Here is a 22,644-nt window from a genome sequence, read left to right on the forward strand (position 1 = left end):
TAGTCTACTGCCTTGTGAACATTATTTATTGATTTCTGAGACAGCGTTGTACAGCGTCTCAGATTCCTGAGTCCTCTTTATTGGGATTACACATAATGCAGGTAAGTGACACTGTGTTTAGCAATTTAATTGAATGTAATTCCACATATTTTAAGTTTTGCTGAAATGGGAATATAAAAATGGAAGGGCACGTTACTCTGCTTGTGTGTGCATTTGAGAAAAGGAGCAAAACAGCTAGTGAGTCATCAGGGGTTTCCTTAACACTCATGGGAAATTGGGTCCTTCCTTGTTGACCTTTTCCAGTAAGAAAAAGCAAACAGTCCAAGGAAGACAATCACAGCCACGGTGATGGATATGGACAAACTGAGCAGCACCACATTTCGCACAGTGCTGCTGGGATACAGTTTCCCAGTGATGACCGTTACATTAATCTCTCCGGGTTTCTCCCACTCCGTCAAACCCTTAGCGAAGTTCAGGCTCAGAACATGAGCAGATAAAACCTTCAGTCCTTTGTACATCCTCTTCACCCTGTGGTAAGATGTGTCCAGCACGTCACAGCGATACGTCCCAGCGTCCTCCTCTTTCACCGGATTCAGGATGACCCTGTCCAGCCCTGGGACATCACGCCGCATGAAGAAGCGGTTATCTGTGGTGATGACCCCTCGTGCAAAGTGCCACGACACCACGAAGGCGAAGCGGCCCATGGCTTCCATGACTTCTTCAAGACAGTCCAGCTCCAGATACTGCCCTGTGGTGGCTGTTTGAGTCTGCAGCCCACACTGCCAGTTGTCCAAACACTGGACCTGACGAACTCTGCATGCCAGGGAGTCAGCTTTGTTATCGGTCCCCAAAGGGCAGAGCCTCTGGGTACGGAGGCCCAGTCCGCAGGTGGTGCTACAGCTTGAACTGTAAGCGATAACCCATGTGTTGTTGGAAGCCAGATCTTCTAGATCCACACCCCTAAAAGCCTCACACTGGCTGCAGGAATGCAGCAGAATCAGAAAGAGAGCAAAGCAGCACATTAATGGGGGCTCCATTGGATGAAGTTAGATGTTACCCTGTGTAGACAAGATTAGAAAAAAACGATCACTTGTTTAAATTGCTAATAAATACACAGTGCACTTTACCTTTGCTGCTTTATCTGCTGCTTTTTTTTTTTTTTTTTAAATGATGTAAGCTGTAGTGTAAGTGAATGGACTCTAAGACCACACCAATATTTATACCTTTGGCAGTAAAGTTCGGAGGTAAATATTTAATCTGAAGACATTTCAGACGAATTCAGTCTGATCACAGAAGATGAGAGGAAGTTGCTAATAAGGAATAAAACTTGACAAGGCACGTTCTCATAGAAAAATAGGCCAGCATGGGGTTGCTGAGAATTATTTTCCGATGACTGCGTGTCCCAAATTGTTTTATTCTTCTCATACCGCAGCAATTTGCCAACGATGACAAGTTTTGATTTATTAATGAACAACACGTCATACTTTTTAACCATGCTCATGTTGTGGAACGTCAGCAGTCAATTCTTTTTCTCTCTTGAATTTAAAAATGCAGCTTGTGATTAAAACCAGAAAGCACAAACTCCTGAAGACTCTGCAATGTCAGAAAACCTACTGACTGTTACAAAGCCCTGATACCTGGGACTCCTTCCATAAATGTCATATAAACATCTCCTTACTGAAACCTCCACCTCAACGATTTTATATATATTTTTTTGCCTTCAACGATGCAGCTTGTCCACCATACAAGTCTCTGTGAATGAGCTGTTACTATAGAAATGATAACATATTAGAATGAGCACATTAATATAATTTGAGAATTGTATAATGTATAATAACATATTTATGCTTACTCGTCTTACTAGTTCCCAGACTCTGAGGTTCCCAGCTCCACCATTCAGAACACTGTAGGCCGTGTGGTGGAAAATCTGGGTTGGTTGTCTATTTACTCATGAATTGTTGTCCCAAACCTCTCCATTACTAAGGTAAAGTGTAAATACTCTCCAGCATCTATGACTCACTCAACCACTGGAAGCTCCACAGCAAAAAAAAAAAAAAAAAAAACACAACATAGCAGTGGTCAGAGTTTGGAGTGGAACTGTCATGATTGACTTGTCATCAACGTGAAAGCTGAATTTTATACACAGAGAAAAAAAAAAAATTAGTGGATAATGAAAGGCCTTGATTCAAACCTGAAGAGCAGATGGATCATGCACAAAGGCAATTATCCAGAGCACATGAGCAAGTCCTCATTAAAATGGCTCAAGAAGAAGTCATTGAAGGTTTTAAAATGTCAAGTCTAAACCACACTAAGACACTGGGGCAGGAGCGAAATGAGACGATTACACACAAAACCCACAAAGGTCAGAGTATTAAAACAGGTCTGCATGGTTTACACTGAAAATTCCACTATCATGGTGCGAGTCACATAACTGACAACCAGTGGAATAACCAATTATGTCAATAGGGTCAATCAAAGAGTGTTAGATTTTACATAACCAGTAAAAAAACAAGTTTTGTGTTGAGCTTTTAACACAATGTAGCCTGCCTAAAGATAACTCTGCCTCCTGTCATTCATGCTCACTTTTCATGTGTCTGATATCAGCATCTTAACATTCAGTGTCAAATCATTTTAAAACAACAGAAAATTATATTTCCTTTGTGTTTTGGACATTTTCTATGCTTTAAAGGTTAATCCTTTCTTTTAAGCTGGGCTTTTCAACAGGCAAGAGCATATTCAAATCTGGATATTTAAATAAAACTGATCATTAAATCTTGCTCCATTAATCTACTTAATATATAAAAAAAGTCAAACATTTTTCACTACAGTAATGTAGTAAATGTGGTCGTATATAAAAAATTTATATAATACAGCCCCTACCTTTTGACTGATGAACAATTTATTTTGAATTCTAAGGAGGATTTAAAAAATCATAGCAACACTCTTTATTCTGTAAGTGACATCATACATCAGTGCTGAATTTAGTCACTAGATGGAGTCCTCTATATGCATGTGTGATGTGTTGCTCAGCAGCATTTCCTACACCAGGCTTTCTGGCTCTGCACCAAACCTCTGCCCTTTGTTGAATTATTTGAACAAACAAATTCATTACAGTGTAGAAAACTGTTTAAAGATCACTTCGCTCCTTAATTCCAGAGATGTGACTCTACTGTCAGAACATAGTGTGAGCTTTTGAATGGCTAAGTAAGATAAGCCTGAACATCAGCACTGACTCTGAATGGACCAGCCTCCTGCTGCAGTTTTCAGTGTTTTGGTTTTGCGGTTTTTTAATGTGCCTTTTGTGCTAACAGAGTTCTTGATTCTGCTCTTTGTAGTGTGGGTAAACAGGATGCTCACGAGCTCCGATTGCCGCTTTTCTTCAGGTGTTTGTTAGCAGTCAGGATGTCCTCATGTTCTTCTGACTCTCAGTGTCTCCATAACTATAACTGAAACCTGCCTCTGCAAACACCTACCAAATCTTTATGAATATTAAAAATACTGAGAGGGTGAGGAGGAAGTAGTGTTAGCCTATTCTGTTAGTACTGTTCTGTCCCAGCATGCTTTGCACGACACACTTAAGCAGATTTTGTTCAGAAATGGTCTGTTCTGTTCAGGGGTAATTGTTTATACATTAAGCGGTACTGTGGCACAACGGGTAGTGTTGCTGCCTCACAGCTCTAGGGGCCCTGAGCTCAGGTTACTGTCTGTGTGGAGTTCTTACATGTTCTTCCTGTGTCTTTGTGGGGTTCCTCTGGGTTCTCTGGTTTCCTCCCACATCACAGTAAGTGGATTAGCTATACTAAATTTCCCCTAGGTGTGAATGAGTGCGTTTAATCCAGGGAGAATTCCCACCTCACACTCAGTATTCCTAGAATAGGCTCCACCAGGTCTTCACCACACCTCTGATGAATGAATGAAAGAATGAATGTTTATGCGATATCGTGTATTGTATAGTTTGAATGTTGTGATTTATCCTTTTACTGTATGCAAACCATTTTGTTCACTTCCTTCTTTTGTCACTGTTACTTTCCACTCTTAAGGTCTCGCTTAGTGAGTCGGTTATGATTTGCTTGGAAGCTTTGTACACACATGACACCATGAAAAGAAGGTTACTGCCCAAATGAACCACAAATCTCTCTGCCTCAGGTTGCACTCTTAACTCAGAAGAGTTCGGTGGAAGCACACACCACAACCTATTTCCTCATTTCCATCCAGGTCTCAATAGCGTCAGCACTGAAAATGGCCCAACAATTATTTGGAAGTTTGATCAAATTAAATGGGATTTGTGCTCTGTATAATATTACCTTTCCCTGGCATCCTTTGTTGACTTTATTTCTTTTTTTTTTCTTAATACATACTTGAATGGTATAATGTTTAATATTTCCATGGGATTTGAATGAATGGGGTTTTCCAACTTGAACACTGTTTTCAGCTGTGGAATTTCGAATCCAGGTTTTCAGCTATACACCTGAGGTTCCTCGAAGCTTCTACAGTTGCTTAATAGCTCTAGCTTTCAGCTTGGAAACTGTTCTGAAAGGAAACCTTCAGTTGATATGATTCCCCTAAAGGGAAAGACCAGAGAGACTTTAGGGTGGCAGATGGCAACTTTTCACCTCTAGTGTAGCCTACTCATAACGGTCATGCAAAAAAAAAAAAAAAAAAAACAGTTTTGCAAAGGCTGTGAGGAAAGCAGAGCCAGCCTGGTGGAGTACCCTGCTGTGATTAAAAAAAAAAAAAAAACAGTTTTGCAAAGGCTGTGAGGAAATCAGAGCCAGCCTGGTGGAATACCCTGCTGAAATTTAAAAAACAAACAAACAAACAAACAAACCCTTCTAACAGTTTTAATGGAAACTCTAATGGCCCCTGTGGGTCTCTACTGGTAATTTATTGCCTTCTATTGGTGGTATGTTATGTCTAATGGATACCATTAAGGATCAGTAATGGTAATGGTTTTAATGGTTAGCTGATGGTTTGTAGTGGAAACCATTAGAATTTCTGTGATTTATTTTTTTTTTTCCCAGCAAGGAGGTGTTAGGAGTTTGAAAGAGAAAGTCTGTGTGTAGTGAGTGTGTTGTGAGTGTGAACATGAGAAGGGATTGAAGCAGCAGACAGCCTGGTCTCCTCAGAGACTGCTTTACTCCTCAGTGTAACTACAACAGCGTGGTACTGTGTGCACTGCGCTGCTGCGCTGCACGGTGCGTTCAGGAGCTCCTCAGTTCCTCACTTGTTTCTCTTCAGGACACTCTTGAAGAGCACACGGTTCTCTCGTCTCGCCTGGTTACCGGCTTAGCCTTTTCTTTTTTAGCAGTTTTATTTCCAAACAGGAAATATGTTTTAGTTTGAACTTTTATGAAAGTTTATTTTCATTAAATAGGTAAGTGTTAAGGTTTTCGCTGGCTGTCTCGCTGTGTGTATGTGTATGTGTATGTGTATGTGTGTCTGTGCGATGCGAGGTGGAATGGACTAGAAACACAAACACACAAGCACGACACATCCACGCCGCTCCGTTTGGCAGTGTCCTCGCAAGTGTGGCAGCGGTTTTTGGTGAGGATTTTCTCGGGGGAACATGGAGGAGGACAGAGCTCGGGAAAACGCCGAGCAGCCGGGCAAAGACTCGGAGCGCCAGCTTCGTCTGCGGCTCTGTGTACTCAACGAGATGTTGAACACGGAGCGAGATTATGTGCGCACTCTCGCCTTCCTGCAGTCGGTGAGTTTTACTGCTGCTGCTGCTCTTTATTTTATTTTTTATTAACCTTCATGAACTGAACAAGCGTCCAGGATGAAGTCCTGCAACACTGCAGTGGAAACACTGTGTGTCAAGACATGTTGTATTTGATTTTAAACACTCCTGCTGAAAAAAAAAAGCACAACAGAAACCATCACAGAAATTCTAATGGTTTCCACTACAAATACCATTACAAACCATCAGCTAACCATTAAAACCATTACCATTACTATTACTGATCCTAAATGGTATCCACTAGACATAACATACCACCAAAAGAAGGCAACAAATTACTAGTTACAGTTTCCATTAAAACCAATACAATTCCCATTACAACCATTACAAATTCTGTGAGAGTTCCTGTTGTTGTTGTTGTTGTTGTTGTTTTTTTCATCAGGGATGGGTCATTTTGCATACAAGCAGTTTGATTGACAGCTGCTGTCTCTTCTTAAGAGTTAAACAGGCAGCCAGCTTCCAACCAATTACATGTTCATTTCATTCATTCATGTATTTTTTTAATGATATTTCATAATTTGCTTTTACTTAAAAAAAACAAAACAAAACAAAACTGTGTAATCTGTGTTACCGGATATGCAACACTTCAGCTAAATATTTCACATGTTCTAGTTCCCCATTTACACAGTGTTTAGCCTATCTGTCTTACTGCCCAAAAGACTCCATTATAAACACACTTTTCCAGGTTAATTTGGCTATATTTGCCAACAACCGATATATTAAAGCTTATTCTTGTTCGTGGTACTGAATTGCAGATGTGCAAATAATCAGAAAGTAATCTCATTCATCATACATTCGTCTTCAGTAACCGCTTTATCCGAGTCAGGATACGGAGCCTATCCCAGGAACACTTGGCACAAGGTGGGAATACACCCTGGATGGGATGCCACTCATTCACACCTAGAGGCAATATAGTGTAGCCAGTACACCAACCGGTATGTTTTTGGGATGTAGGAGGAAACTGGAGAACCTGGAGGAAACCCACGCAAACATGAGGAGAACATACAAAACGCCACACAGACAGTAACCCAAGCTCTTAATCGGAGCTGTCAGGCGGCATCGGTACCTGCTGTGCCACCATCCTGCCCGGAAAACAATCTGTGTAGTTCATGTACTTTTTCGTTCTACAGGGTGTCCTAAATGTCTCCATACATAGGGGACTATTTACACCAGCACCACTTCGGTTGTGCCTTCGTCAGTGGTTGTTCGTGGATGTCCATTTCTCGGTTGGTCTGCAACACTACCAGTCTTTTGTTAATAAGTTTGGCAACAGTGTTGTGTGTGATGTGCTTGCCATGTTTCCTGTTAAAGTCCATCGCAACCTTGTGACAGCTTGCCGATCTAGCCATGAGATTGATTTCAATACGTTCTTCTTTTGTCATCTGAAAAGAATATATAATATCAACTAAATATGAAAAATTTTGCAAGACATTTTGCTAAAAGAAAGTGTTAATTTCCCCTGTGTATGGAGACTTTTGGGACACCCTGTATTGACAGTGACAACAGGATAAGATCTTGGTGTCCATGAAGCATCAATCTGAATGAAGTGCTCAAAATGAAGAGCTCTTCAGAAGGCTTTCATTACGAAATTTATTTTATTCAGTGTGATATGCGCAATATATTGTTTGTTAATCATCTCCATAAAGTGCTTGCCAATACCCTTAACTGCAGAAGGTCACAGTTTGTGAATGATCACTGTACAGATCGCGTCACTCACCACATGAGTGTTTCTGTGGGTGTTTCAGTGAATCATGGCATTGACATAATCCAGCCAATGGAAATGATGTGTTATTAATTTGATGCGAGGGATGTTGCACCTGTAAAATCATTGAAATCTAGTTAAAATCCCTATGAACACAACATGTGTTGGTGATGTTTAGATTTTGGCTGGAGTGAAAGTACTTGAAACATCTCTTTAAGGCTTTAGAAAAGATGGCCATAGAGAAATTAAGCAAACAAAAATTATATGGGTAAAAAAAAAAAAAAAAAGAGGTATATTTAGTCGACCAGGACTGACTTAAAATGGAGCAATAACAACATCTTTTTATAGGTCAGTTTAAGTCCGGACCATAATGCATGTCTTGTCAGTTGGTGCTGACTGGGATTTTGTCCAGATTGTGTAGTCCTGTACTGTAATATATGTTTAAGTGCTATATTGATGGTACGTGTTTAAGTGCAGCCCAAAGCAGCAGCTGTGGCATAAGCAACTCGGCTAGATTCTGTTTTAATGAATAAAAACAGCGGCTGTGGTTGGAATCTCTTGCCTGAAAGCTGACATGTATTTTCTTGTTTTGATTTGCATCACGTTGTAACACAGCTTGTCTGGATTTGAGGACAGAAGAATCATGAACTTCAGTGCAATTTACACTTGTGCAGTCAACTGTAAGTCAGTGGAGTGAATTATAGGATGCAGAGTGCTTTACATTCCGCTGTGTGTTTTGAACATGACACACGCCAGCACTTGGTGTAAAATACCTTGATGTGAGGATGAACTTAAAGACATTAAAGGCTTTCGTGTTTTGAGAGGCTTTAAGAACATGCTGGCAAGACGTTAGCTGGCCTGTAGTCATAAAATCACAGTTTTGGCCTAGTTCATAAGCTCATTTGTCTGTTAAACTCAGTGGCTATAGATGCTTCAGGAGGAAGCTGCACATCAGATGTGAGGTGCTGGTGTCTCTCTGAGGGATTAGAAATGTATTTTTTTTTTTTAACTAATTCCTGGTCAAGCTGCAAATAAAACCCATTAGTTGATTAGGGATGTTGTGTATGCATGAATTAAGCATATATTGATATTGATTATGTGACATATACCACTATATGTGTATGATCTTGTGAAGCTATCAAAATTAAGGTGGTGTGAAAGCTTATATGTGACATATCAATGTACACTGTGGAAAGATGTCCTGTGTGCTGTCTACCAAAATTCCTTTTGAATTAAAATGGCATCCAACAAAACTGATACTAGTAAACATTTTATTTTTAACAGAGCTTAAGATCAGAAACTGTGCTATAATTGTAGGCCTATTATGAATGTTGTTAATATTACATGCACATGTATTTTGGTGGGTTTAAATGCTTGTTTGGTAGAGCTGGCGTTCCTGGCCTGTGCACCCTTTCAGTTGGCATATTAAAGGGTGAACCTCCAATCAAATTTCTCCTCGCTGATTATTCTGACAGCCTCTCCTTTTCCACTTGTGATGACAGATTAAGTGAGACACCTGTTCACACATTGAAAGAAAGCCATCATAGCCATCACTGGTGGTAATGCTTTTGCTTATTAGTTTGCTAGTGATTGTTTGGGTCTGAAATCCAGCTGTTTGCTAGTGTGTCTCACTTTACACCCAGAAAACCAATGCCATGGCTAATGGAAGGCAGTCTCTCAACCTGAAGGAAACCACAATGCTGGAATTTGGATCGTGCGTTACATAAACACACATCCATACATTTCACTTGAACTGGGTGGCCTGACACATTTCCCAAGGACCTGATAACCAGCTTACTGAGCTTTATAGACATTTGAGATAGATATGTACACTTTTTTTTTTTTTTTACTGAGAGATGATATGGTCTAGTTTTCATTCTTGGTTATTTGATGCTTCAAAAGCATTTTAACCAGCTCGCATTGTGAAAATGGCACATTATCATATAGAGAAAGAATTGAGCAATAACTACAGGAAGTATTGACATAATGTATGAAAGTTGACTGAATGTCCTCAGTGCTGCATGCTGGATTTCAGATTGGAGTTGAGCAATAAGGCGACGTGTACTGTAGCTGTACAGTGGAAGTGGGTGACATAATCAATGACTAAAGCATGTCATACCAGCCCACTAGTTCCTTTTTAAGGTTTAATTTTTTTTCTTCCAGAATAGATTCTAAAGGCACTTCCCCTGGTCTTTTCACTTTGGTCTTTTGACACATTAACCCTATGGTTTAGACAAGGTTAAGGCCCAAGTTCACAACTCTGGTCCTGGAATACTCCCCTGTCCAGCACATTTTATTAATGATTTCTCTGCTCTGACACACCCACTTCAACCCAGAAAAGGCTCTTTTCAGTTAGTTTAGATTAGGGGTGCAACCCAATGACACTATTTTATATGACACCTTTATTTTTTGTGTCCTGTGAGATTCCTGATGCACACCTCTAGTCTCACCCAGATGTCATGTGGACCTTTCTGGCAAGCTTTCTGAAAAAAATATAACTAGATATTCAAATCTATATTTGTATCTATATAGAGCACATTGTCTGTTCAAATTTAAATAATGTACTCATATATTACATCCCTAGTTTAGATATCACAAATGTACATTTTCACCTTTCTCTCCACTTTATGACCTTATTCGTGGATGTAAACTAAAAAGGCAGTCCAGTCCAGTTTTCTGGTGCCAAAGACCAATAAAGGTTGTACAGATCCATCAATATGATGAACTGGCTGGCCTGTAAGATCTGAGCAGCCGCTGATTCATATTTAGTTTGCTGGTACTAAACACACATACAAGTGGTACAAATCCTTCAAGAGAATGAACTGGATTGAATGTGTTGTGTTTACGTTTGTGCTACAAAGGACAAGCTGAGTGCATATGTACCTAATCCAACAGGTCACTGGTTCTCCAGACCCCCAGCTGTTTTACTGTGCACCAGTTGCCTATGTGTGATTGAGTGTCGCCCCAGACATCCTTTTTAATCCATCTGGTGTTGACTCCTCAATCCCAGCTGTGCTCTTTAAGAGGGCTAGAGCGGATGCCCAAACAGGATGGCAATAGAGGAAGGAGGAAGTCAACCTGTGGCTTCCTGCTCCCTACTTCCCCGCTCAGGAAGTACCAGTGTGGGGGTTCGGATTTATAAATAACTAATCTAATAATCTTTTCACACATTGAATGAAAGTTGCAGTGGCCATTATTGTTGTTAGGATTGCTTTGTTTCAAATCCAGCTGTGTCGTAGTGTGTTTCACTTAATTAATTAATCGTAATTCAATGGATAATTTACAACTTCCAGGTCAACTGTGGCCAAGCTAATGCACCAAACTGTAGCTTTAAATAGACTATTATACCACAAATGTCTGTCATTTGTCAGTATTTACCTAACTGTAATTCAGTGATACAATGCGCACTTCCAAACAGAAGTTTTCTTCTTTAAGACCTAAGCTTGCTGTACGTTGTTGCCACAGCACATATATATTGTAACACATTTACACTAAATGGATTAGAACATTGATTTAAATGCACTAATATCATCATTTGGAGTTTCTTTTTTCAATTAAGGTTACGTTAATTGTTTAAGCACTTACAGCTATACCCATGTATTGATTTGCTATTGGCATAAACCCAATGAAACTCCAGTCCCATACATTAGTTCAAGATCAGATTTTCATTGATATTTACATGGGGGGTCTGAGAAAGATCTAGTGCAAAAGCCTACAGAATTCTCACAAGCCAGTCTAACACTTCATTCCTCACCAATTATAATCTGTGTATTTTCTATAACAGCTCTGACAGGAATGCTGGCTCTAATTTGAATTGCAGGTGTATATTAATGCAATCATTCTTATAGCTTATCATTTCCATAGCAACAGCACATTCACAGGGACCTGTATGGCAGACACTCCACATAATCTAATAAATGGATAAAGGCTAATAAATGGATTAAAATGTGTTGTCATTTAACAATGAAAAACATATAACAGAAGTTTTCTGTATGGGAGATGTTTAGTTTTGGATGTCAGCACGTTGTAATGGACAGTGAGTTTTCCACCACAGTAAAGTCTTCATGACTCTCCTTCAGTTTGCTCTTTCCGGTTTCTCTGTAACGTGACAGACTTTGTTTTTGTCTTATTAACTTATTAAAAAAGAGAACTTGGAGAGGGAACGACTGTTTTAGCTTTTATAATTAAATATAAATGACAACAGGTACTAACGTATCTCATGGATGTTCCATAACTTATAACTAGAATTGGCTAAAAAGCATGATGTGTTATTCATTATTAAATTACAAAGAGCAAATGCTGGCAAATTGCTGTGGTATAAAAGGAATAAAACAGTTCAGGACATGCTGTTGTGGGAAAATAATCCACTGCCGCATCACACCACCCAGTCCCAATCACTTACAACAGATTATTTTCATATATTATTTTCCTATAACAATGTGGCCCATTATGTTTTATTTTATACTTGTCAGGGGCACAAGCTGGCACAGTATAAGGAATCCGCATAGTTAATGTGTGTCAAGTATGTTGATGTAAGCTTCCCCATTGCCAAGTAGCAAGCAAACTCTGACACTGATGTATTTCCATACATGTCTAGGCTGTTTCATAATTGCTAATTTGGAGCATTCTTTGGATTAGATATTCTCATGTCTTTGGGCATTGAGGCAGGATTTTTTCTATTTTCACAAGAAACTTGACTACAAGGTTATATCAGGTGCGCATATCTGATTTCATATACATGGATACTTCAAATATTTTCCTTTAAATTTGAGAGCTTTTGTGAAGTTTTGAAGTCTGTGAAGTAATCTCTCATAAATTGTGCAAACATTTTGAGTCTTTGGTGGTCATTTGAATTGAATGTGTGGCTTGTTGTAAGCCTCAGCGTTGTTCTATAAGTGTGAAGTAACACTCAGCAGGGAACTGATAAAGAAGTCTGCAATATCTCGTTGCTTTGTCAGAGGAATAGGAGGTGTTAATTAAGTATTATATGCCTTCTGATATCAAAGAGGAGGAGGAGTGGGAGATTAGTGGAAAAGAAGAGTGGCCTCATTCATCTTTTAATATACAAACTTCTCAGGTTTGGTTTGAAATTCGCCACCTGGGATCTCATCCAAATAAGTCGTCTGGATGCCGGTGTCTGAATCAGATCTGCCTGGCAGGTTGCCACTGTACACACAGACACACGCTGCATTGGCACACCTGTCTGTCGCTCCTCACCTTTTTCAAGCAGGCCTCAATGGTAGTGTCACGTGTTGTGTATTATGAATGGTTTCAGACGGCAGGCAGGTACACAGAGCAGAGTTAAAGGGTCCATGCTCTGTAATTTGTAGTCATGAAATTAAAATATTTGTATATTTGTTCAACCCAATTTCTCCTGTTATTGTGAACATAATGCTGTGGGTTTTTTTTTTTTTAGTATCTGCTTAGTTGTTCAGGTGGAAAGGGGCTTTCTGGGCTTAAGTGAGGTTGGAATTGACCCTGGTTTCTGCACTGGATGTCTTTATTCTTAGAAGTAGCCTCAATTGTTGGGTAATCATGAACACAGCAGATACTTTCCTTACGTCACCGGACAATAGCCACTGAAAGACTGGTGCAAAGGAGACAGCAGTAAATCGGAGTCCTCTGACCTATTGGCCCCTTCACTGAGAGAGCTTAGAGGAATTCCTGAAGTGTCCTGAGGGAATTTTTCCCCCGCACTCTGTGGCCACATGCCGCCCACGGAAGCTCAGACTCCTAAGATCCTGGTGGCTTTAGCAGGCCACAGTTGGATGGGATTTTCCCATTCTCCGTGTGCGTGTAAGCCACCGTAATCAAGGGCAAAACATGAACTTGGTGATGTTGACTCCTCCAGCCTCGCTGGTATTGAGCCTGAAAGAAGCATAACCACCTCTGCCATTCTGAGGGATGACCACAGACATACCAGGTTATATGGTTATGGTTGTCATTAATTTATAGTCAGATTTGACCAACTTTGGTTCAAGGGCTCTAAAGCCAGTGGAACATCTAACCATCTAACTAGAAGGAACTTGGGGCCTCAAGTACCTTATGTTTGCGGTAACATGTAATGAAATTATTACATGTTTGGAAATGCCATGTCAGGCTGCTGACATAGATCAGCATTTGTTATGCCATCATGTGTTTTTTTTGTGGTGAGTACGGAAAGTCCTTCAGTCCAGCCACAAAAGAAAATGTCCTTCTGCTGTGCAGAATCCTAAATGATAGACCTGATCCAACACCAAGGTTTTATATCAATTATTCCCAATATGACTCATTTGTTTAAAAGGGTTTTCACTATTGTTATTGCCAAGTGGTACAGCAGTGCTAGCTGATATGCTAATACCATTTCATTGTTTACATCCATTCAGTTTTGTTTATGCATATTGGAACTGTATTAGGGAGGGGTTAACTGATTAAATAGATCAGTTTCTAACAGTTCACCTTGAGGGACCCATCAGAGGAGATCATGTGTCCACTTATACTAATTACTACAAATTGCAAATCAATCTGGTAATGGAAATCAGTTACTACTCAGTAGGATGGGATAACAAGTGGAGGGAATTAAGCGATGTTATTAATAATGACTCATACCTCATTCACTCATTCTTTCCCTTACATGCACACCCTCTCTCCTAACACTCACATTTTAGGTCCATCACAGAAAAATCACTTTATTATCATTTGGACATTATCAGAGTTGGTGTGTGTGGCCTGACTGGTCAGCCCAGGATTTGTTCCCCTCCCCTACGCCCCCTGCAGTGTGTGACCCCTGGGTTCTCATGTTGCTCCTCCACCAGTCCAATCGCTCTTCCACGGAGAGAAGGCCAAACGCCTTCCAGATGGCTCCTCCAATCTGCTCTCAGATCTTATCTGCCCTGCCACATGTCGGTGCAGAGAACTCCTTTCCACTGTTGCTGACATCAGTGTGCTTGTTTGCACTAATTGTGCCGCTATTTGCAGCTCGTAATGATGGAAGTTGTTGAGGGAGCCTTTGCCGTTTGTGTTTATTAGTCTGCAACGTGCAGTAGATTGTTCAGTAATAAATAGCTGAGCTTGAATGCTAATTAGAGATTTGAATGGCAGCAGTGCCAAAAATAAAAGGAATAGGAAAGGTGGTAACTAGAATCCTGACCTTATTGGAAAGGTTCAATTTGAAAGGCAAAATCTTGGACTGTAGTATATTTTGCATTGTATTCTTTAATGTTGCGTCATTTGTAAATTGCACCACGTTTAGAGGCCAAGCTTCTCACAATGCTAGAAATGTAGCCGCCAAATATGGACAAATGATAATACTGTTGACGCATATTACAATTGTGATGTAACTATGCTGTATAAAACACAGTGGTCTCATATGGTTAAAGACTGACCTGTATTACTTTGACCACAATAATGGTCACAGGATCATAAACATTCCCTGATCTGTCAGAACGGCCACGCCAACTGTCATCACAAGACAAAACATTACAATATTTACATTACAATAACGTTATAATAACTAACAAACGATATATTGATAAACATATGTATCTCACACCGTTAGCAGAGGCGCTTGTTTCCGTTTCTGCAAGCAGCTCAAACAGTCCTGCACTCTGAAGCCCCACAAAGCGGAAGTGAGAGACAAGGGGCCGAGCTCAAAGAAGACTTTGTATGTGCGGGCATGGCTGAAGGGAACGGAACGGAGGAGGAGGGGGGACAGTGAATCAGAGTGATGGGGAGAAAGGGCCGAGCTCAGCTCCCCTCTTTCATCCCTCCAGTTCTCCTGCCACTGGCCCTTTTGTCTCAGTCCGCTGGGCCTCAGCCACAAAGAGAGGATTTTCCCCTCTCTCTTCTCCCCCCTTGCTCGTTTTTATTTATTCGATTTCACGCCATGCCGGCCAAAACGGCCCCTTCCTCGTGTCCAAAATGGCTCTGGACTCTTTTGCAGCGAGGCACATTCTCACAGAGAGCCATGAAAGGGCCTTTTCGATGATGCTGGCTCTGTTTTGATCTGAGTATTTGGTGGGAACGGGAATCTCAGGTTCAGTCAGTTTTGGGTGTTGCTCACGTTGTGGGAAACAGATTGGCCTGCACTGGCACCTCACTTGTACACAAGAGTGGAAAAGTGGTGACAGTGGGGCATTAGTTTGTTCAACATTTTGTCCCAAACATCTCTGTTTAGAATGCTCAGCACTACTCAACAGCCTTAACTATTTTATCTCTGGCTGGAAAACCAAACGAGGACCCTGAGGGGAAAGACTGGAAATGCGTGACTCTGAAATTCATTCTGAATTTTATTCTGTTGTTCTATCATTCAGATTCCACCTGGTTTCAGTTTGAAAATGCCATCAGATTAGTAATATGCAGTGGTGTTTTAAATTGCAATCATGTTAAATGAATTACATTTTGATTTTGGATAGTCTCCAGTTAATTACAATGCTTAAGAGTATTTCAAATCATTCAGGTCAGTCTACACAAGTCCAAGTTTCTGGATCCAATCAGATTGTTTTTGTGTTTTGAAAGGCCCTCACAGAGGAAAGCAGATCCAGATTGCATAGAAAAAAAAAACAAAGAATGCTGGATGGCTAAAAAAAGCGTCTTGGTGACACTTCTTGAATTCTTGTTGCTGAATTTTCAATATCAAGAAGTTGTTTACTGTACACTGCCCCAGTTTTTCAGGACATCTCTCTGAGTTCCCTGCATTGTTGTGTATTTAAAGAGCTCTCACATTGTTCCTTATTTTCACTGTCTCTGTAGAGAGCGTGGTAGCTGCTTTTCAGCTGTGAAGTGAGATTTCAGCACTTCCGTAGACTTTTGTTCATGGGGTGGGGTGGGGTGGTGTCATTGGTGCATACCATTATTTTTTCATATTAGAGTGGATTTATGAGCAAATGTAATTCAGACTGACGGATGATTGACATACTGTATTCAGTATGCTTCACAATGTACTTTTTCCTAAAGAAATCAAGATAGTTGGTCTAGTAATAGCATGTTCTTTCTCAGCTTGGGGTATATGACTGTGCAGTAAATAATAAAAAGCACTCCTATATCATATATGGATTAGTCTTTTCACCAAAAATAAACATACTGTAACATTAAACATGCATTCAGTCATCTTCAGTAACCACTTCGTTTTGGTAAGGGTCGCAGTGGATCCCAGGAACGCTGAATATGAGATGGCAATACACCATGCACACACACATTTACACATTCGTTCACACCCAGGGGCCGTTTAGCATAGCGAGTCGTCCAGTCAGCATGTTTTTGGAAGGTGGGAGAAAACCAGAGAACCTGGAGGAAACCCATGCGGTCATGTATGTGGAGGAACAATTGATATCAGCGAGTAGATTGCTAAGTCACTTGTTCGTCTGTAGTTTGCTCTTCCTATTTGTACACGACTTTAAATCAGAAATGAATTTAAATCAGACCAGACAAGGTTTTTAACAATCTTCAACTGGCCTGTGAACTCGTGCCCACTGTAGACTCCTACTCTTGGCTGGCAGGTGTGGAACCCAATGTGGTCTTCTGATGTTGTGGCACATCCGTTTCAAGATACAGAGTGTTGCAGTCTGAGATGCTTTTCTGCTCACCACATTTATAGAGAGTGGTTACTGTAGACTTCCGGTAGACCTCTCTCATCAACAAGCCTTTTCTGCCCACAGAACTGCTGCTCACTGGATAGTTTTTGTTTTTCCGCACTATTCTGTGCAGAGTGTTGTGAGTGAAAATCCCAGGAGATCAGATTTCAGAGAGCAGTTTCTGAAATACTCATGAGTCTGCCTGGCACCAACAACCACTATGCTGTGGTCAAAGCCACTGAGTTCACATTTTTTCCCATTCTAATGTTGAACACCTTCAGCTCTAGCTGCATGATTTTATGCATTGTGCTGCTGCCACATGATTAAAGTGTCTTGTGAATGTAAAGTGTTTGGTATTTTTGTGTGCATTCTTTCAAATCATGTTTATGGTTAGGGTTCCTTAGATACGATGTGCTCTGGCAAGCTGTGGTAGGATTGAGTAAAGGCCTGATAACATAGGTGCTATTGTGGACAAATTGCTGTCAAACTGATCAGTGCACACCATTTGCCTGACAGTGCAGAAGTCTCTTTAAATGTCTCACTTCTGTTTTTACATCTGTTCGTCAGGGATCATGTGTTGAGGTTTTTAGCCGTACAAAATGTTCATGAGCATTTTACACTTCTGCATTTTTGGGTCCCTCGTCTGTCAGTTTTTGTGCTGAGCCATGTTAATACACTCACTAATGCTGTAGGTTTCAGGGCTTTGCTGTACAGTTTTTATTAAGAGTTTTGCTGCTTTAAGATATTGAATATAATGGGTCGTTTGTTTTGTCCTGTATGTACTCATATAATTTGATGGAACATCATATTTTGCCTAACTTTCACAATAGGGTCATGGCCTTTAAAATTCATGTGATTGCAAAAGTCAGACTTGTCCATGGTTTCTTAAAACAAACTTTTCTCCACAACTGCAAAAAGTAGAAAGTTTTTTTTAGAGGTAGTTGTGGTCAAAATGGCTATGACTTTTTAGAGGAAACTCGTATTAGGAAATGGCGGCTTGTTATCTGGAGCTATTGAAAAGTTGTATATTCAGTGTAAAACAAACAAAAAAACCAGACGATCCCTTTATTTTCAAGCCAAAGTGCCAGAAAAGGTGCTTTAAAGCAATGCCATAGATCAATTACGTTCTATAAAGGACCACACAAAGATGAAAATGGTTAAAGATTCATCAGTCAAAATGTCCTTTAGGAAACAAAAAGGTACTTCTACAGCCCTGTTCGGATCGGATTAGTGTTGCATGGGGAGGTGAGGTAGTTGTGTATTATTTTTGGGGTCTCATCTGAATCCGTCATGTCAGTGATTTTTATGGCCCATGGGCACAGATCTGGAACGATTACACTGTATGTTTTTACTTTCTGTAAAATGACCTGTAGACATAACCACAGGTGATGAATCCTGTCCAAATTGACAAGCTGGTAAGGATTCCAGTAGGCCATGTCCTGTGGGGGGGGGAAAAAGGTTTTGTACTTTTTCTTCAGAACAAAGATACTCCAGGAAGCACTCTTTTTCTGTTGACCTCCATCAAAATGAAAACAAAAAAGTACTGTTTAAAATGCAGAACAATAAAATACAGATGATTTAAAAGGTCTTGTCAGAGAAGCAGCTCTTCTGGGGGTTTTAGGTAAGTTACTGAGTTCCTAGCACAAATAAAACCTACATACTTGTTATGGTCATGTGACTTACTAATACTCAAGCACAGTGTGCACAGCCCCAAGTCCTATAACAAGCCCTTTAATGTCAAAACAAACAATTTGTATTAAAATGAGGTGTATGTAGTGTGCATGTAGTTTTTACTGTGACAACCATGCATACACTGTGAAGACACTCCCATTTCTGTATTTTATACAGAGATCACTTATCCCCTGCGATCATCATCAATCATAATTACTACAATTAATAGACATATGTCCGGAAATCTCACCCTGTCTCAATGGCATCATATCAGAACCTTTATTTTTAAGAATGTTGACAAACACTTAACTGTGAACCATTTAGAGAAAACTGACACTGTATCAGTAAAACATTAGTGACTAAAACTAGTGATTAATTCCAATTTGTAGTGGGGTTGATGATGATCCAAGCAAAAGTATGTTTTGTTGAGGATTCCCTTATGTTATATTCATACTGCAGCTGTAGGTCATTCTGACTCACTGTTTTACTTACTGATTTACTGTAAAACAGAAAAAAAGTGCAGAATTCTGTTCCTTTTTTTAAATTTAATTTTACAGTAATATAAGCAATACATTCCCTTGTAACTTGACATACTGAGTCACACAAATTAAGCAGCGTATAAAGGTTTCAGTTATGCTTGCATTGGGTGAGAAATGAAGTCACACATGAAGCACTTTTCAGGTTTTGTTATACAGCTGGTGCTTACTGAGCATAAACCTTGCTGCTAGGTCAGCCGAAGCGTGGTTAGTGTGCTGATGGCAGAAGGTCACGGCAGCAGGCCCTTGACCCTGAGTCTTCTTGGATGAGGGTACTGTCTAGGAGAGCATATGGCCTGTCTGGGTGTCTTTACCTCTCTGTGTCTGACCATGCTTGCCTGAGCAGCTCACTTCAAACGAAAAGCTTGTCACCCATGTCTAACCTTCTGCCACCCTCTACATTTGGAGCAGGACAGGAACACAGGGATACGGTCAGTGAGCTTTTTCCTCCCAACATATGGCCATCAGTCTGATTTCATTAGCTTTGTTGTGAAAGTTGTAGGGTCATTATATGAACACACAGTACATAGATTAACACCTATACATGGACTGAATAAAGTGAATAATAATACATTTATATTGCTTGACATATCAAGCAATATATAGAGTATACAGTGTATATGAAAGTAACTTAATGAAATTTGTTGACAGCTGCAGCTTTCTTCCCATTGCCTCACTTTGAGTCAACGCTGGTGTGATATTTTACTCCAAACTTGAATTTGCATTTGTACATTTGTAAATTTGTTTGTTGTGGGTGCTGACGATATTCAATCATTCATTAACGATTATCTTATGTTTATGTATAAAGCCAGGTTTACACCATACAATTTTCACATCCTAAAAGAATTTGACGTAACTTCAAATTGGTGATTTAGAACGCATGATGTGTGCACCTAGTTTAGTGTTGTTGCAACCAAAGACAGCTGATGAGTAAGAGTATGGCATAATATTACACGAAACTTGAAACACAAAGGGTTTGAGCAAGCAATCATTTAAAATATGGACTGCCTCACATTCATTAATATAATGTTACCAGCCTACATGCCTGACCCGAAAAAGACTGAGTTTGCAAAGCCTCTATGCGTGCTAATGGACAGCAAAACATCCTTATTACCTCCAGATCTGAAATTGCACAGTGTAAAACTGGATTTAGTTTTTTTTTTTGGCTAAAATGCCCATTTAATAACAAAAACAGCTAGAACAATTTCTGCAAAACACTATAAAGTACTTTAAGTCGACAATAAAGTCTTTAGTCCCTATTTATGTATCTATGTCCCTATTTATTCATTTTATCAGGGTCTTGTAGATAAAATTGCACTTTGAAAAATGTTGATCAAGATGCCGTGTCTTATTGCTGATGAGTTGTGGCCATGAAAGAAGCTCAAAGCTGCAAGAGCATGTGCAGATGTGGCATGATCTGGTGCACCGAAAGCATCTGACTGCCCGTGGCCTCTTCACACTGCAGCGCTTCCTGTCCGAGGACATCCTTCCTCTTTTTGTTTTGTCAGAAAGAGAACTCTAACCAGTTTGTTTTACTTTTCCCTCATGAACTTCATTCTGCTTGAATGAGAATTACCATCATTTGTGATGTATTTCTTCAGGGAAATAGAAACACATACACAGTGATTTCATGTGCTTGGTTCTGGCTTCAGTTTGGACATGACACTCAAAGACACAGAGAAAACCAAGTTTTACGAAAAAAAAGTCTTAGAAATCTATTTAGTGTCCTTTATTGATTTAAGAGGTTAAGCATAACAAATTACACAGCTTGAGTGACTTTTTTCCTTATTTTGATCTTGCAGATGCCAAACAGGTAGTTTGCCAAATCGATTCATTTAGTTGAGCTGCGTGTACTCCTGGCTAATTGAGTTGTAGAAGTATTTGTTTATTAGAATGGGACAGGCTAGTGCGTGTTAGCATGCTAATGAAAGACTTCACACCGTCCTGTGAGAATGGCCATTTACTAGCAGTACTTCAGTGTCTGATCCTGTGAGAAAGTGTGAAAGTGACACAAAATGGCTTTTGAGTGTTGGCATTGAGTGTTGAGCTTTCTGTGACTGAGGAGCCTGTGGTTCTCCTCCTAGACATTAACATTGACAATAAAGGTCTAATTACACCTTTGACATTCCCCTGTGATAACGAGGCTAAACCCAGTGTGCATCCTTTATTCTACTACTCAGATCGCTTGTGTTTGCTTCATGTGCACTATATGCTGACGTGCAGCTGCAGCGAGACTGCGGATTCTACATGTGGTTTGCAGTAGATGGCTGCTATCCAGCTCTGTTGTTTTTCGTCAGTTCAGACAGCATACATGTTTTCATGCAGTAAGGTTCTCTCACATGGTTAGATACTTAGCCTACATTAACCTCAAAGTGTGCGGACCATTGTCTTGTGCCACTTTTGCTCAGCCCAAATGTCATTTGAGTCTGCAAGCTGGCCACAAGTTGCATGTTTTGTTCTTATTGTTCACATGCTCATGTGTCATGACAGTATGCACTCCAAGAGCTGGTAAATTAACTACGCTTAAACATGTCATTTTTCAATTTTTTATGTGTTCATAGTCCATTTATAGAAATGGCTAAAAATGGACTATGAACACATTTATTCAAGGATCTATCCTCTGAAATCCCAGTTCACAGCTAGTGAGCTAGCTCATGTTTGTAGACATGATTTGTACTGTCATATTCTGAGTGCTTATCATTTTTCAAATCTGTCAGAATGAACTCTAACAGTCAACAGTTAGATCAATAGCTAAGTTAGCTAGTCAGCTAGCTAGTTTACCAGCAAACTAGCTCAGGCTTCTCAGTGATTTATTTTCAGTAGGTTAATCATTAGCCAAGTTAGATAGCTGGCTAGCTAGTTTACTAGCGTTTAGCTGGTCAACTAGTAAAGTGCTAATAAACTGGTTCACATTTGTCACAGGTATAAATGATTTATATTGTCAAATTCTCAATGATTTATTTTTCAGTAGGCAAACCTGTCAGAATGTACTGTAACAGTCAATATTTGGTTCATCATTACCTAAGTTAGCTAGCCGGCTAGACAGTGCAGGATCAGTATGCTAGTTGATTAGTAAACTTCTAGTAACCAGTAAACTGGTTTACAGTAAACTCACTCGGGATTTGCATTACTATATTCTCAACAATTTAACAATAGCCAAACCTGTCAAAAAATATACCATATCAATCACTAACATTAGGTAAGTTAGCTGGCTGGCTAGCTTACTGCTAGTAAACAAGCAGGTATCAGGGTCTGAGCCTTGATTTAGCCTGTTTTGTCATTGCTAGCTACCTAGTTTAGGATGCAGGTTCCACAGCTAAAACTTTCGAGGTATCAGGACCAGGTTCAAGTTGTTGAGAATATTAAGAGACATCGTAAAATGAGCTACACAGTTAATAAATACAGAAAGTCTGTATTATAAATCGAAAAATGTGACTTTTATGC

General features: G+C 39.9%; 2 protein-coding genes across 2 annotated transcripts in view; one reads left to right on the top strand and one right to left on the bottom strand.

The window, feature by feature from the left end:
• Nucleotides 1–45: 45 nt before the first annotated feature.
• On the bottom strand, nt 46–2,348 carry tmem81 (transmembrane protein 81). The gene has a single exon (XM_026914468.3). It carries the CDS (start codon nt 1,035–1,037, stop codon nt 258–260), a length of 780 nt encoding a protein of 259 aa, XP_026770269.1. The 5' UTR covers nt 1,038–2,348; the 3' UTR covers nt 46–257.
• Nucleotides 2,349–5,061: 2,713 nt separating this feature from the next.
• The window catches only part of prex1 (phosphatidylinositol-3,4,5-trisphosphate-dependent Rac exchange factor 1), an 84,557-nt gene continuing 66,974 nt past the window's right edge, over nt 5,062–22,644 (top strand). Inside the window, exon 1 of the mRNA XM_026915790.3 lies at nt 5,062–5,707. Coding sequence (XP_026771591.3) covers nt 5,567–5,707 — 141 coding nt within the window. The 5' untranslated portion in view covers nt 5,062–5,566. The remainder of the gene's footprint in view (nt 5,708–22,644) is intronic.

Source organism: Pangasianodon hypophthalmus, chromosome 8 (assembly GCF_027358585.1).
Source record: "Pangasianodon hypophthalmus isolate fPanHyp1 chromosome 8, fPanHyp1.pri, whole genome shotgun sequence".
NCBI classification, from domain to species: domain Eukaryota; kingdom Metazoa; phylum Chordata; class Actinopteri; order Siluriformes; family Pangasiidae; genus Pangasianodon; species Pangasianodon hypophthalmus.